Source organism: Cystoisospora suis, assembly GCF_002600585.1.
Source record: "Cystoisospora suis strain Wien I chromosome Unknown contig_4320, whole genome shotgun sequence".
Lineage (NCBI taxonomy): Eukaryota > Apicomplexa > Conoidasida > Eucoccidiorida > Sarcocystidae > Cystoisospora > Cystoisospora suis.
This window is the reverse complement of record NW_027157112.1, coordinates 1-15,822: the sequence shown is the minus strand read 5'-3', so window position 1 is coordinate 15,822 and position 15,822 is coordinate 1. Positions and strand designations below refer to the sequence as shown.

Sequence of the window (15,822 nt, the reverse complement as noted above, 5' to 3'; positions counted from 1 at the left end):
GACTTGTTCAACCAGCCTGGGATCACAAAATATCTTTGTATGGTAAGATTGAGCTTGGACTATCGAATGAAACAATGTGCTCCACCGCTAGTCGGAGTCTCTAACAAACCTTGTACCTCCAACTGTACGCAATATATATACATACATCTGTATCTACACTTGTGCCCACTAGTCAGGAAAGAAGAGAATCGTCAATAAGGAGTTTCTCGTGAGCACGAGGAAAACAAAGACAAGGAAAGGTATAACGCCTTCAGACTAGGGGATACGAAGCTAAGACAAAGATTCTATGTATAGATACCTGTATCCATAATGGATATAGGAAGATAGGAAGTTCAGCGCAGGAGAGAGACAGTAAATGAAGAAGGAATAGAGACTTCGTTCCGCCCTGTGATTTGTCGGACTTGACATAGAAACTTCTTCTTCAGGGGAGAGACCTTGTGACAGGATGATAGGACAGTAACGGTAGACGTCATCGCTTTGTTCCACGAGTTCCTCTCACTTTTTGAGCAGAACTGAGAACCCAGCACACTAAGGACACACTGCCGAGAAGCTTTTTTAGACCGTTGAAGTCGGCAAGAAGAAAAGCAGGTTGATCCAGCTCCGAAAAAGGCAAGATTCGCCCTGACGAGGAAGGCTTGTCCTCCATTCTCAGTTTCTTTATTTTTTTCTCCTATACACTTGGCGCAGTATAACTGGCCTGACGGTCCTTTTTTTCTCAAGAAGGAAAGAAATAAGCGACACAAAGAGATGGTGACAGTGCCACGTTTTTCGAAGTTGAGACATGGAGTGTCGTCAGAAATGAGTTTAGAAGATGGTGTCTCCTCCAGGTTCAAAAGAAGACTCTCTTGACCACACGGTGAGACAGCGAAGTCAGAAATACCCGTTCTCTCTCGGTTCTGACTCGACCCTTGCGCCGCATACATAGTTTGGAGAAAACGGGGTTTGGAACAAGGTAGTGGAAGTTTTCTGATGCAGAGACTGCTATTTCGAACGTTGCTGATAGGAGAAATGGATTAAAAAATAGTGTGATACCACAAAAGACGCCCTGCCACTGTCTACTGTAATGTATCTCTGGTAGTAGTAATTCGGAACAACTGTACCCCTGACTTTTGAACATGGTCGCATGCATTCTCGCTCACCAGTCTCGCCAGACCTCTGAAAATAAGAGGTGACTTCTATCGCGAGCTGCTCCTCTCTCCGGTTGTTCTGCATTTCTTTTGCTTACACTGAATCTCCATACAACAACCACTAGTACCCGAACGACTACGAATATAGGAAGAGCCACATACATACCAAGCTTGTCGCCGGCACGAATTCATGTATTCATGCCGGCGACAAGCGTGGCAGGTGTTAACGTAGGTGATACCTCTATATATACACATGTAAATGTTCATAAGCAGTCTTTACCTTCCTCTCTGCAGTTACTGAGATACTCGGTACGTGACAACCCTGGCACGATACCACGCTCTGACTACTACTTCCCTGATGCAAATTCGTCGTCTTCACATAAAGCTGGCTCTAGATCCTCTTACCAGAGAGAAAAGGAACGAGAAAAGAAAAGTGTCACCGTTTGTTTCTTTTATCGAAGCATTAGTACGTCTGGATGTATGGATCCGTAACGCGTATGTACGTATGCTCTCAAAACTGACTAGGGACGTAAATCATCTTGATGGTAGGGAAGTGCGCGCGAAGAAGAGACGTTGACATTGTGAACTCGATACTGTGGTTCGCTCTGTTCCCGGAGATAAAATGGTTTTTGATCAAAAGACGGCTTCTTTCTCGTTCTTTCCCACTTCCACACATCTCTCAAATCAGTGGATGTATGTTATGGCACTAAAACACGAGTACGCACCGAGAAACAGAAAAAAACACGTATAGACAGATCGGTTGGCCTTAAGTCCAATTCTCCCAGAGAAAGCGTACACGTACACATATGCATGCACGTGATACACGGATAGATAGCTACGACAGAGATTTGGTAAACAGAAGAAATGCACTATCGTACAACGTTGATGTATCAAAAAAGAATTTTGTGACATCGGAGTAGTTCAGCTGCTTTGCAGCCCTCGGGTAGACCTTAGCTTTCGCGAGTCAAATCGATGTGTCTAAACTACGGCATCCCAGATACACAAGTGCTGCTGCGAGGACTGACAAAAAAACTCCCGGCTCCACGTGACATGCCTGAAGGTAGGACTCCTGTCAACAGACTTCGGTATATATATATATAAGGTATACGAGAGGGGTGTCGGTATTAATGTCCAGATAATATAGGTAGATGCGCGTCTCCGATACCCACTCTTGTAACAGTAATGCATGGATTGAAACTACCCGAAGAGAATACCTGCATGCATATATATATATATATTTACATGTAGACAGAGAGATAGTCCGGCTAGTATTCACACGTAGTATGGAGCTAATGGGATGTCGTCAACAGTACGACTGTCACCCTCATTTCTGAATGAGAATTCTGACAAGATTGATTTGAGATGAAAGAGACTTCTGAAGACTACCACCATTCACTGTCAGACCTCATTTTGTTGTATGCATCATGCAGAGGTCTTTGCCTCTTGAGCGCCACAACACGAGACGACGCCCTACCGCGTCGCGAATCTCATCCTGCGTAACAATACCCTTGCCTTTCCTTTCACCATTTCGGACCTCCATCTGACGCACACACCCAGCCATCATACTCACAAAAGCAGCGACTGCAACTGGCGGTCGAGAAACAACAGCAGTTACACGAAACTGTTGCCTAGCCTAGCACGTAGGATGGACGCGATGACAAACCGGACCAGTTCTTTTACAGCGTTTCGGCAGCGCTGCCCGGAAGCCGTCATCTCCCTGTTTGAGCTGCCGTTCAGCCGGATGCGCATTCAACTCATGACTCGCCGGATCGCAGAGGAACAACACTATGACGAACTGTAGTGGAGGTAACGAGGATTCATCCCCTTGTTAGCAGGCACCCCGACCTTTGATTCGGTACCGGTGAACCGCGAGTGCCATGAAGAGGTAATTCCTGGGTCCGCATGGATTACGACAAAGGAGCAACGCGGAGCTTGTCCAACGGGTGCCCTGCACCTTCCACGGCAGGGGACGCCCCCGAGGGCGAGATCGCTTTGTTCCTCGACTTCCCGTTTGTCTCTCTTTCGAGAGGGAAAATGAAGATGAACTCTTTACACTGCTGACTGCTGTCCCGTGCCCGCGGCATCCCCATGCTTGCGCCGTTTTCCCTGCAGTGTCCGATTCCACTTACCGTGGTGTCGGCATTTGCTGCGAGCGTCCAGTGGAAGCACACACGGATGCCAAAAGTTATGCACAGAAGGACGCCTCCAAGTTTGTTGTTCGGAAACATACGACACTGTCCGAATGCTTTCTTGGACTAACCTGAGCATCACTCACATAAAATACGCGGTACCACCATTGTGCCAGCCATTCTCCCCCTGTTTAGACTCCACAAAGACCGACAGCGCCATGTCCAAACTGTAGGCCACTTACTAAATCCACGACGGCGCCGCTGTACTTGATTGCCGCTGTCAGAGAAGACTGTGCTGGCAGCTAGGGCGTGTCAGCGCTGTTTCTTTGTTGGGATGCTGATGTCGCTGCTGAGGTCGGTATAGTGGTGTAGTTCCTCGACATAAGAATCTCTCCTGGCGGCGCTGTGGCGGTGCCGTTTCGTTGTTGGGGCGTCGGAATCGCTGCTGGGGCCGTCGTACCGGTGCGCTTGCCCGATGCCAGAGAAGGCTCTTTTGAGGGCGGTGAGTCAGCAACATCCCCTGACGTCACAAAAGTCTCCGGTGCCGTCAATGGGTCGCTGTCGTTCCCGCCTGCCACAGTAATCTCTGTCAGCGTTGGTGTGGTGCCGTGGTTAGTTGAAGTTGCCGAGGAAGGCTCTGGTTCCGGCTGTTTGTCGATGCCGTTGTCTGCCCCGGACAAGTGCGAAGGTGTCGTGATCTCGACCCGTGTTCCCGGAGGCGCTGCTGGCACCGATGCGCCGGGACCGTCCGCATCGGTTTCGTTGTTCCCGCCAGCAGGCGAGGGTGTGAAGTGGGCTGCTTGCCCACTTGTCTCGCCTTGCGCCGGGGAAGGTACTGCTACCTGCTCCAGTGAGCTGGTATTGCGGCCTGAAAAAGATGGTGATAACAGACCGCCTGCTGTGGTGCTGTTCCCTTCTGTCAGAAGCAGGGACGTTGGGTTTTTCTTTCTGCCTTCGCCACCCGGGCCGTAGTCTGTTTGTTTGTTGAATTGAAAGTAGAGGACAATGCCCATATACGCGGCCGTAAACACGACTGAAAAAACCGCCGTGAATATAACTGCCAATTTGTCAGAGAGCTTCCAGCCCCTTCTCCGAGTAGCGGCGCCTTCAGGTTCCTCGACTCCATCACCACTCCCCTCGGGAGACAGCTCCATTAGAGGGATGGCAACTTCGCTTTCCTCGGCGCCATCATCAGAGTGATTTCCGTCAAAAGGACTGCATGCATTTGAATCCTCGTCTACGTCCGAGAGTGACCTGGGTGTCGCCCCAGCATGTCTCTGTCCTGTGTATCTATGTAAACACATCCAGAAGACGCGGGCAAGTCGCCACAACGCCACAGCAAGCACCGTCGCAGCTACAAGAAACTTCGAAGCTGTGTCCGTCTTGCGTAACTTCGAACGAGCCCGGGTCCCGCGGACCCCGCTTGTTGACGACTGCTTTCTCCTCCGCTGTAAGACAGTGCTGAGTCGAGTTGAGGATATATCTTTGAAATGTTCACTCCAGGAATGCTCCTTGACTCGATTGTCCGCCCTCGGCCCGACACGCGGGTCGCCCCTGTTGTCGCCACTCCTGTACTGCCTCCCGGAACCGCCGCGTAACTTATCGACTATCGAGTCAGATGCATCAGCCGCGCCCAGTGACAGTAAAATCAAATTCGCTGTCGCTGCGACTGCACAGATTTTCCGCAAGCCGTTGACCTTCATCTTTTCTGTGAGAGACAGCTCTGCTCCTCCAGAAGGAGAATTTGATTGGCGGAATAGGGGCCTGTGTTCACCAGAGTCGCCACTTTCTCCAAAGCCAGCAAGGAAAAAAGCAGGTCAGCACGAAAAGGTGATGCTCGACCTTAGGACTCGTCCGCGCAAGCAGATGAACTGTGGGGCGTAAGCAGCCGCGGTGCCTCTTTCGGCCTTGAGGCGACCCCCAGCACGCCGCACATCATGCGTCGGGGCAGCGTTTTCTGCTGATTGGACTCTAGGTCTTAACAGGCTAGCAGTTGTAACAACATAAGTCGACTATATGCGGGTAAGGTAGAGAAGCACTAACTATTCGCCGATTACTCCAGAGCTCCGCTGACGTCGCCGGGCAGCGGTCGTCCGCGCCTCTCCGTAATCCTCACAGGCCGCCACGGAAAAGCCTCGTTCAAAGTTTCCGGCACCTACAACCACCAGAGGCAGCCAACGACCACCCCGCCGATGGGGCAGCGCCCACCAAATTGGGCTTGCGGCCGGGTAACGAACGTGTCTGACATGGAATTACAGCAAGCGCAGTGCAAGACTGCGAACGCGCAGAAACCGACGAGGCGGCAGACGACTTAGCTGCAGGGACACCGGACTGAAGTGCCGACGCCGTGTGGATGGCCAGATGTGCTGTACCCGGCTTTACCAAAGTCTGACGCTTCCAGTAAGCAAAGTGACCACGAGGACCAGAGCTGCAATAGGAAGGCGCTCAGCTTCAACTGGTGTCGTCAGGCGCTGCAACGCGAGTTTTACAACGCTTTAGAGCAAGTCAGTGGAAGAGTCAGGACTCAGGACCCTCCGGAGACGAATTCTGCTGCTCCCAAACTCTCTTGTCTTGAAAACGGGGAGCCGTATAGAAAGAACTGGGGTTCCGCAAGGAATCAACTTTCAGCGCTGCGTTCAGCTGCGGTAATAGACGGCAGTTCGTGAGCCCGTTCCTGTGCCAGCCTCAGGCATGGGAGCAAGCTGCCAAACTCTAGTCCCAGTCGGGGCGAGTACGTAAGGGAACGGCCCGACGAGAAAGAGTGAAAAACTGCGGGCTCCTGGTCTGGCCAGGGGCTGTCACTCAGACACCAGGAGTGAATGACGGACCCAGGCACACGATCCGATTAAGTTCTTCCATTCTGAGGAGCCGCACTCGTGATATACACGCGCATTCGAAGTCGCGTAGGGAACCTCAGGAAATCACGCAGGGAGAAGGCAGGAAGGCTTAGCTCTTACTGGGACGATCGGAGATGTTGACAGCTCCTAGAACACCTTACGACTGAGGTGACACGATCGAACAGTCGCCGGTATCGGAGACATCCCGTCGCATGTGAAAGGGAAGCTGGTTCAGTTGCAGGTGTATCTCTACACAGGAGGTTCTTTGTGGTGAAGTTGGGCAAACGCCCGGAAAAGAACTGGATGAATTCTACAAGGGCAGAAGCCGGCAGAGACACAAATGGAAGAAGGAACGAGTGACACACGGAAAACTAGTATCTCTCTATTCAGTCTTGTCCTTTTCTGCACCGAAGACACTGCCTGAACGCTCACTGCGTTTCTTTCTTCTCTCCAGGTAGTCGTTATTGTTGTCATCTCTCCTCTTCCTTCTTTCCTCGTACACCCTACAGCCCGGAAGCAGGAGCTCAGCTTTCAGAAACACTCGAGTGACTCAACGGAGCGCTGCCTGCCCTTTTTCTACTTCTTTCTTCCTACTCCTTCTTCGGTGTCTGTTGGTGCTACCTTTTCTTGGCCTACCGTATAGAGCAACACACATTTTAGTATTCGTTTCTTCTTGGTGTTCACCCGCGGTGTCTCTCTCTCCCTTACTTCTTCGCTACACTTTTCGCCTCTCCGACAGTCAGGAAATCCGGGCTTTTGTTGGTTGAAGGAACCGGTCAGTGGACTTACAAGTCGGGTGCCTTCTTTCTTTTTCTGTCTTGCCAAGACGAATGTGGAATCAGCCTGTTGAACTCCGGCTGTCTCCAGGAGGAGACAGTTCGCGTGTCGACCTTTTTTTTTCAGCGTCCTTCTCTCTCTGGTCGTGTAGGCTTGGGGCAAGTGCAGGCAGGAACAGCAGGAGAGGGAGGAGGAATTGGGGGGAGAGAAAGGAGCAGATGAAGAAGATTGGGCTGTGGTACTATGCTTTGCTTAGCAATGTTTTTCTCTTTTTTCGCTGACTGATTCTGGGCAACCAGCGCCATTTCCCCCTTTCCAGCATGCTTAAGGCCTGTAGGAAGTGACGGTTCCTGAGAGCTTCTCACTCCTAACGGTTACTCTTTGGACAGCAAGGAGTAGAGACGGAAGAGGCAGAGGACAGGAGACAAAAGAACTATAGAAGGAGCAGGGGCAGAGAAAGCAAAAAGAAGAATAACTGGCCGTAAGAGGCACGGAGGGAAAGGGCTCAACAGGTGCGATGAAAAACAGTGTCCGAATCCATGTCCTATCAGGGGAGGTGGATGGGACTCTTCGGACCTCCTCTTCCTCATGAGAAGGCGAGTTCGAGTACAAGTTGACAGACGATAGCGTGGGTGCTTTTGTTGGATATTAGCTGAAATCGCCCTCTCTCCCCACGACTGCCCACCGCCATCGTCGCTTTTCTCTCTCGTGAAAACCCTGAAAGGGCGCGGATCCTGATAGTCGCCTGTCTAGAGTCTCAATGAAGGCTAGTCAAGTCTTCAGGTGTATCGACTTCTTAGAAAACCGTAAAAAAGCCTACTGGCAGTTCAGTTGGATTTGATCATCCAATTCTGGGGCGTGATCTCTTATGTAGAAACTTTTTGGGAATCGTCTTTCTCCTCCAGCACCCTCCTTCGAGTACTTCACGGGACAAAAGCGCTACTAGCTGATGTTCTGAGGAAACGTTGCGATGTACGGACAGAAGCGAGTGTCGCACTCTCTCCTCTCTTTTCTTCATTTGCCCCTCCATTTCTAGCTCAGGATGACAGCGGATTTTCTCCGAGGAACGTGCGTCCGCAGCATCCGAATCACCGGTGACATCGCTCGCCCCAGTCGATTACTTCAAGACGGAACTTTTTGCTGTCCAGTCTTTTACCTGAGAAGGGAAGCAGAAGACGAACGCCAGAGAAACACGGTTGTGAGGAAGGAACCAATAGTTGCGTGACTCCGTGATGCATTTCGTCGTAGCTTCCTGTTTGCCGTTGCTCGTCAGTTTTGACGTTGAATGAGGTTGTTCCGGCCCATCACGAAGGCAAGGGAGCTTCGCGGATAAGATACTTCGGCTTAAAAGCTGTTGACCACTTCACCGAGTATGCCACCTCACTTCATTTACGCAATGAGGCCCTCTGTGTCCTCATACCACTAACGCTCAGAGAAGAATGGTGAAACAAAGAAGAATAAACAGTCTCCAGAGAAGGCAGGCCCAGGTGTTTCTTTTCTTTTTTTCAGCCTCGCAGGAAAGGGACTGACCCAGGTAGGAAATAGTGTGGTCTTTGTTGTCTAGTTGTTCTCATTGCCGTCGCTGGAGTCTTCAGTGACCAGATCGGTATTCAAGAGTCTTGTATTCTTCCCGTCGGGCTTCGTTTTTCTTCTCTTCTCCCCTCGAGCCAACTCGTAGTCCGGCTTGGCCCCCTGAGCGGTATACGTGGAGATGAACGAAAGAAACTATCTGTCGATCGCCTGACTCTAAAACGATAACTACCGTCCTCGCTACTGTCGTGGTTACATCCTCATCGCCTACACAGGGTGTGCACGGTCCACAAGAAGAAAGAAGAACGACAATTCTACCTAGAGAGATGAGGACGGCGGGCACCGCATGCGATCTTAGGCCCGCGACATGAAGCAGTTCTTAGGAGTCGTTGTTATTGTGGCGGTGTCATGAGAAGAGCTCTAATCGACAACTCCTATCGTTCTCTCGGTGACCATTCAGGAGAAGGGAGAGGAAGGGAGGCGACGACCTTAGAAAGAGAATAGAAAGAGTAGAAAGACGAGGGTGGAGGACTACCGTGATGACAGGATGCCTCTACCCCCCCCCCGCGGTCTTGTTAGTATATATTCTCAGCCCTTCATGTGTTTACCTGCTAGGCAACGCACCACCACCACCTTTTCTTTTTCACTCTCACTCCATCGTTTTGAACAAGTACGGAGTGGGTCAGGGCGTCGATGTTGCAAAATGCTTCTCTCACCAAGCTACAATGCACAAGACGGCATCCCAATTGCTTTTCACCCAACTCGCGAGTACCGTCGTATTCCCCCGGGTTCAACTTTCACAGTACTTCTCTGCAGGCTTTTCTCAAAATAAATCTACAATGCTCTGCCCCAAACACAAGTACGGCTATCCCGAGGGCTTTGAGAGGCATCGAGCAGTTTAGGTAATAATGTCGCTCCCATGAGTTTACATGGACAAAGGCGGTTCCAGAAGTCTTAGCAGCAACTGTAACCGTTCATTTTCCAACACTGCAAAACGTTTGCCTTCGGTCGTCAGAGTTCTGAGGTAGCCTCCGCACATGCAATCAGAATACTTGAGTCCCAAAGGCACAGCACGTAGCAGGTTCTGACTGCTACTCACAAGCCTTCGAGAAAATGATGTAGCTCACTGCTTCAAAGTATCGAAACAAGTGTGCTGAAGTTGTTTTTTTTCACAAGCCTGATCTCGGGAAGGTCTCCTCTGACAATTCTTTGCTTTGCTAGAATCAAAGGCTGTCACGTCCTTCAATGAAAGACATTGGAGAAGCCAAGAACAAACTCACAGTTCTTCTCGCGACCACGGGATGACGCCTACGCCTGCTGCGTCCCAGTCAGGGTACGTAGGTCCCCTGGATTGAGACTCCCTTACGATTCGTGTTGCACAATCTTTTCGTTTCGGAAGAAAAAAGGAGACAGACAAAGGGAAAAGAACTACACCGCTGCATTAGAGCGCCTGTAGCCATATGCCCGCTGCGTGAACGGAAAAATCTTCAGAAAACCTTGCGAATACATTTACAATCATGCCTACGTGGTATAGTGCCATAATCACCGCTGCAGGAGTCCGATGTGATTCTAAACTCCGCTGAAATTCTTGGAGATTCTTTTTTCCTCCCGCTTCTGATACCTTCTTTGGAAAGGAGAATAATATATATATATATATATCTGTAATATAATCAGATATCAATAAGATAATAATGTACAATGCTCCTATTTGATGCGGGAGTCACACGACAGTCTTCAGTAGGAATTTTTTTGCAAGCCTAGGACTTTAGAGACGTTACCTGACCACGGGAAACAGCGGACAGGTGACGACCCATCCTCATCACCATGATAACTGCAACGATCTATGGGTTCAACGTACATCTACTTGTAGTCGCGAAGACAATGCCGTTGGCAAGAAGAATTGCTATCAAACGTATTTACGAAGTGATTACAGTAAAAGAAGAACCACTATTTCTTCCTGATACGTCCCCAGCCGTCGCCAGGGCCTTTTCGAATCTCTGAACAGCTTTCGGCTGCCTCCGAAGCTACGCTGTCTCCCACAAAACTGCAGCCATCACCTTCCCCTGTCTGTCCCCACCCGTGTCCTTCATCCGTGCCTTCGGTGCCTGTAAAGCGGGGATGATCGAAGACCGAGTGTGGATCAGAGAAGACGCAAGTAAGGTATTCCTGGAGCCGGGGGGGCTGACGAAGGAGAGGGCCCTGGCCACCTGGGCGCTGCAGCCGATCAATTAGCATTGCTGTCGTCGTCCTGTCTACAAGGTGGCTCGCCCCAGACGTTTCGTCCCCGACAGTTTGACAATTACGGCTTCAGGAGAAAGGGAAGAGAAGGGAACGAATCATAGGTGAACACTTCTCGGGCCGACGCGATCTCTAACGTGCCGTCGCAACGGAGACCGTCAACTGCGTCCCGGGCTACACTGGCTTTTTCTTTCTTCGCCTTCTGCCTGAAAGCAGTCCCACCACGAGGCATTCTTTCACTACAACACCGCTTCCTAGTTCACTACCATGATCACATCGACTGGGAAACATGAACACTCTAGCACGTTGTCTAGAAGGATGCTACGCCCCCAGGTGACACATGATCCAACATTCTGTCGTGATTGTTGCACTTAACGGGAGGGCGACAGCGCCAAGCAAGGTAAGACAAGGCAGGAAGAAGTATGACAGAGGATGAGGGGGAAGGAGGCAAGCGACTCAAGAAGTGTGTTCAGAAGTGGGGTTCTAACTAGGATTCTAGCAGGCAGCGCAGATGAAATTCCGCAGGTTTGCTTACGTGCGAAAGCAGTTTAGGTGAGGCAGTCGATAGATCGTAAGGCGGCTGGGTGTGCTGCACTCTAACCACGGACTTCCTCTGCCCGCTCCTTTCTATCACTGATCCTCGTTCTCGCAAGACGAGAAGAACGCCCGACTAATCAGCTACCTCTAACCTTCCTCTAGCTTCGCCTACGAGGTGCATCTGTTTCCGACCATCACTTATGGTTTTGAGTGGTGTGAAGTCGGTCAGTTGTCTGCTCACGATACATCTTCCTCTCATCAAGTCCAACAGCACACTGCAGTGTCTCGAGTGCATCACACACGGGAGAACCGTCCTACTCCACGCTTCTGTCCTGGGCTCCACAGTAAGTCTGTGCGGTGTTTCCCCATGATTCTATAAAGCCTCAAAAACACGTACATCCTCGTGAGTGAGGGGTCTTGCGGACAGGCGTCAAACTGGTTCTTGTCGTTAAGCCTCTTCCGTACGCTTACACCCACAAGCGCGGGTCCAGAAGCCTTAGCACCATAGAAAATAAGAGGTCTGGCTCCCACTCCTGCACAAACCTTGGCGTTGAGTTACCTCAGTTCTGAAATGGTTTCGGCACGATGACATAAAGAGCTTCAATCGATGCAATGATACCTTCCACCTTGTCGTGGAGCTCATTTGCTTTGAAACAGAGGAGGAAACGTTCTGAAATGTGTTCACCAAGCTTCATATCATGGACCGGTAAAATGCTTCCCATGGCAACCCCACACTCACTTCGCCGTGTTTGAAGGTTGCCATCTCTTACAATGAAGTGACATCGGAGAAGGCGAGAACAAACTCGTTGTTGTTCTCGCGGTGACCGGAAGACATCTGTGGCTGTTGCCTCCGAGTCACAACACGTAGTCGTCCTAGCATGGCACTTCCCGACGACTCCTACTTCACATTCTTTTCTCTTCGCGAAAAAAAGCGTGGCAAACAAAGAGAAGAAAACAGCACCGATGTACCACAGAAAGCCTATACATGTAAGAGATACCCCCCGAAAGGAGACCAGAGAAGTCCTGAGAAACCTTTGAAAATACATCCACACATACATGGGAATGTGATGTGATACGTAATATAATATCACTACAACGGAGTTGACAAAAACTCCACTCTCCTTTTGCAATTGTTTGAAGTCTTCTCTCATCTCCTGCTACGTATACATTCGAAAAAAGACCCCTGTAAGCGTCATATCTCTCCGAAGCTATTTCATCAGCCCGGAAACACCGAAGAAGAGGATAGAGAACAACCTATCAGTCTGATAGCTGTAAAGATGTGCTGTTCTCAACAGGGACAATGACATAGGCAGGAAGAATTGCTGTCAAATGTGAGATGACTTCAGTGAAAAAAGACGGTGCATCCTCCGGTTACCCCGAAATCCCTTTGCCTTCTGTGAAACCTGTCAGGAGACCTACAGCGTCAGGGACACAACCCCTGTACCTCTGGGCCCGAAGCCAGCCGACTAAAGGGTAGTTGTGTGGAGCTCAGACAACTTTTTATGGGCTCTAGAAACAGCATTGTTAACAACTTGCAGGGTTCTTGAGAATTCTTCGTTATAATCTCGGCGGACACCCCCCGAAAAGTCTACAGCATCGAGTAAAATTTCTGCTTTCTTTTCTAAGACCCTTGTAATCTTCTCCAAAACTACGGAGATAGCGTTCTCACTAGAACGGCGCTGATCCTCTTGCGCCCCAAAGCCATCATCCGCAAGGGCTGCACGTATGTGTCTGACTATTGCCTCCTGCCCGCCAACATGACGAGCGAACTCTACAAACTGACCGTCGAATCGTCTTTGGAGAAGCCCCTCCTCCAATCTCGATAAATTATTCTGAACAACCGCCACTTGCACCATACGAGATAGCAAAGTGAAATTAGCCAACCTCTCTCGAAGGTCTTCAACAGCTTCCCATGGCTCTTCCAGAACTCCCAGTTGTCTATCCAGTTCTGCATTCAATTCCGGTAAAATATGCGCAACAGCCGACTTCAGTTTCCCGACTTGCCTCCTCGCTTCTGTTTCCGCAGGATAATCACTCAGCCGAGATTTGTCTCTTCTTTGGTGCTTACCCGATTTTGCTTGAGCGGCGATGTCGTTGGTGATGGCCTGGAAAACTGGTCCATAATCAAACACTGAAGGAACTTCATCAGGAACGAAGCTCGAGAGTGCCTTTTGTGCTTCCTGCCCCAGCGCTTTGTCTGTCCTTGGGTCTTCTTCCCCCTGTGTCTTGGAGAGGACATCTGGATTCTTCAACATGTCTGCCTGGTCTGCCTGCGTCTTCGCTTCTCCTTCAATCGTCTTTGCCTCGTATGACTCCCTTCCTGCTTCCATTTGTGGTCGTTCCCTTCGCTCTTCTGCGACGCCTCCCTCGTCTACTTCTTCTCCCTTTGCTTCTGTCTCCTTTTCTTTTTCTCCCTCTACCACACCCGCGTCTGCTCCCGACGTTGCACCTTCTTGCCCTTTTGCAATAGTTTCTCCTCCATCTGCCTCCTCAAAAACTTCTTGCCTCTTGCCTTCGTCTGCACTCTCTGCTTCCCCGTTCCTTTGTTTTAAGTCCGCCTCGCCAACATCTTCTGTTTGGTCGCGCACTTGCGACGGTCTCATCACCAAGAACGGTAGTGTCAATACAGCAAAGGCCACAGCTACCGCGCGCATCGGAGCGTCGCTCACAACTTCCCTGACCCTCTTCTCGATTTCTACAAGCTGCCTAGTTGATGAGACAGATGAGTCAGACGGCGCGGGGGCCCCCTCAGCCTCACTTGAAGTGATCTGTCCCTCTGCTCGTACATCCGGGCCTTCAGTCCCTGCGAAGCCGATAGTGAGAAGTGCTGCTACAATCACTATAACACCGGCAAGCACAATTGCTCCTACCCGACGTTTCTCAGACATGCCAGACTCAACAATCCACGTGCTGAAAGATGACTTTCTTCCACTGGGATCTTCTCGTGGCTGTTTAGATTTCCTGTATACCAACAACGCAGCAAGTAGCGTTGTTGCAGTGAGCACGGACATCAGAATCTTTGAAATTCTCATCTTAGACTCTCTCTTGTGATTTCTACTCCGCCTCTCAGGAGAGTGGCTCTTCGACAGAGGAGAGGCAGACAGAAGAAAGCCTTCTCCTTCCTCCCCTAAATAGCTCTCGGTTGTCTCCGAAGCTACGCTGTCTCCCACTTGTCGTCCCCAGGCGTCTGAATCGCTTGCGGCTGCTACGCTGTCTTCCAGGAGACTGGACTCATCACCTTCCTCTCTGTGTCCATGCTCGTCTCCTCCAGCCATGGAGGGGGCGTCTGGGGAACGAGAATCATCGTAAGCGGTAGGCAACCGTTGTTCCTGGAGTACGGATGGAATTTGAGATGCTGCAGATGACAACAGGAAGGAAGGAAGACCAGTTGATGTCCAGAAGTAAGCTTCGTTCCCTCCTGTTGGACCTGCCGTCCTTCCGCGCCTTCCTGGTACTGCCGCTTCGTCAAACGGTGTGGAGTGGTAGAAGCTTTCTAGCGACGAGAGCAACAGCCAACAGGAGCACCCCTGGAGAACGGAGGAGCATTTGAAACGGACTATTGTAGTCGGCACCATACTGGAGAAAGGAGAAGAAGAGGAAATTGAAACTCAGGAATTACCTCACCGGAGAACACCTGCGGACCAGGAAAGACGCAAGCGAGGCGGCTGCAGAGGCGAAGCCGACGAAGGAAGATACGGCGCTGGTCACCTTGGTCACGGAGTCGACCATTCAGCTTTGCTGTCCACGCTGTCCATACCACATGCTTCAGCCCGGACTTCCCAATGTGCTGACCAACATCTACCCACAAAAAAGTATAAGAGACGGGCACGAATGTGGTAGAGAACTCAGCTGGGGCAGAGGCGATAGCCAACATACCCGCCGCGGTGGAGACCGGGAACCGTCTCTCAGGGTGCATGCATCCGCAGTGGGTGCCTCTCACCGGGAATCTCTACGCCGCTTGCATCGTGATCACATTTAGTGGTACATCGAGAGTTCTCGCCGCTGTCCCTGATCGCGTCTTACGTTGGCGGGGAGGTCACCTTCATTGTCTATTGAGTGTTGTAGAGTACAATTCTGCCACCGCCGGTAGCGTTGTTCCTTCCAGGGTCTCCCCGGTCATGGCGCAGGCGGCGGCGTTGCACCGGACACAGGGCTCAATCAGGGGGGACGTCGTGAAATCGGTGATTCGACCCAGGCTCTGTCACGTGACGAAGATCCGAAGAGGTAAGAACATGTGTGCCTGATGTGCGGACAAAAAGCCGGTAAGCCTTGTGCGTGTGAGTGTTTTCCAATGCAATCGAGACTGGGTGGGCCGTAAGAAGTCAGCCCCTCGTGGCGGACAGGATCTAGGGAGCAAGCTCAACAGGCATCGTCGGTGCTGCTAACATTTCCTGCGAACGGCGTCGGTGCCCCTGGACCTATACCCTGAGGGGTGCAGCAGGTGCTGAGACAGTTCCAGGAGAAGAACTAGACTGCATAGCAAACTCCTAACAGAGTGCCGGTAGTACTCCCACCGAGCGCTTCACCAAGCAAGCGATAAGGAGTGCGTGATTCTCCCGGTGCGGAGCGTCAAGCGGCCGTTGTAGCGGTCCGTTCACGGACTTATGAGTTCTCTATCGCTCTGTCTCCTCTTCCTCATTCTCATGC

The 15,822-nt window shown here is 50.9% G+C and overlaps 2 protein-coding genes across 2 annotated transcripts; both read right to left on the bottom strand.

The window, feature by feature from the left end:
- Positions 1–1,814: 1,814 nt before the first annotated feature.
- Positions 1,815–6,940, bottom strand: CSUI_007963 (uncharacterized protein). Its single transcript, XM_068068104.1, has 2 exons — positions 3,499–6,940; positions 1,815–3,273 (listed from the first exon to the last, which is right to left on the bottom strand). Exon 1 carries the CDS (start codon positions 4,957–4,959, stop codon positions 3,559–3,561), a length of 1,401 nt encoding a protein of 466 aa, XP_067919921.1. The 5' UTR covers positions 4,960–6,940; the 3' UTR covers positions 1,815–3,273; positions 3,499–3,558.
- A 4,904-nt stretch (positions 6,941–11,844) lies between these two features.
- CSUI_007962 (uncharacterized protein) lies at positions 11,845–15,290 on the bottom strand. Its single transcript, XM_068068103.1, has 2 exons — positions 13,244–15,290; positions 11,845–12,092 (listed from the first exon to the last, which is right to left on the bottom strand). The coding sequence occupies exons 1-2, from the start codon at positions 14,748–14,750 to the stop codon at positions 12,079–12,081; spliced, it is 1,521 nt and encodes a 506-aa protein (XP_067919920.1). The 5' UTR covers positions 14,751–15,290; the 3' UTR covers positions 11,845–12,078.
- Between the last annotated feature and the right edge of the window lie 532 nt (positions 15,291–15,822).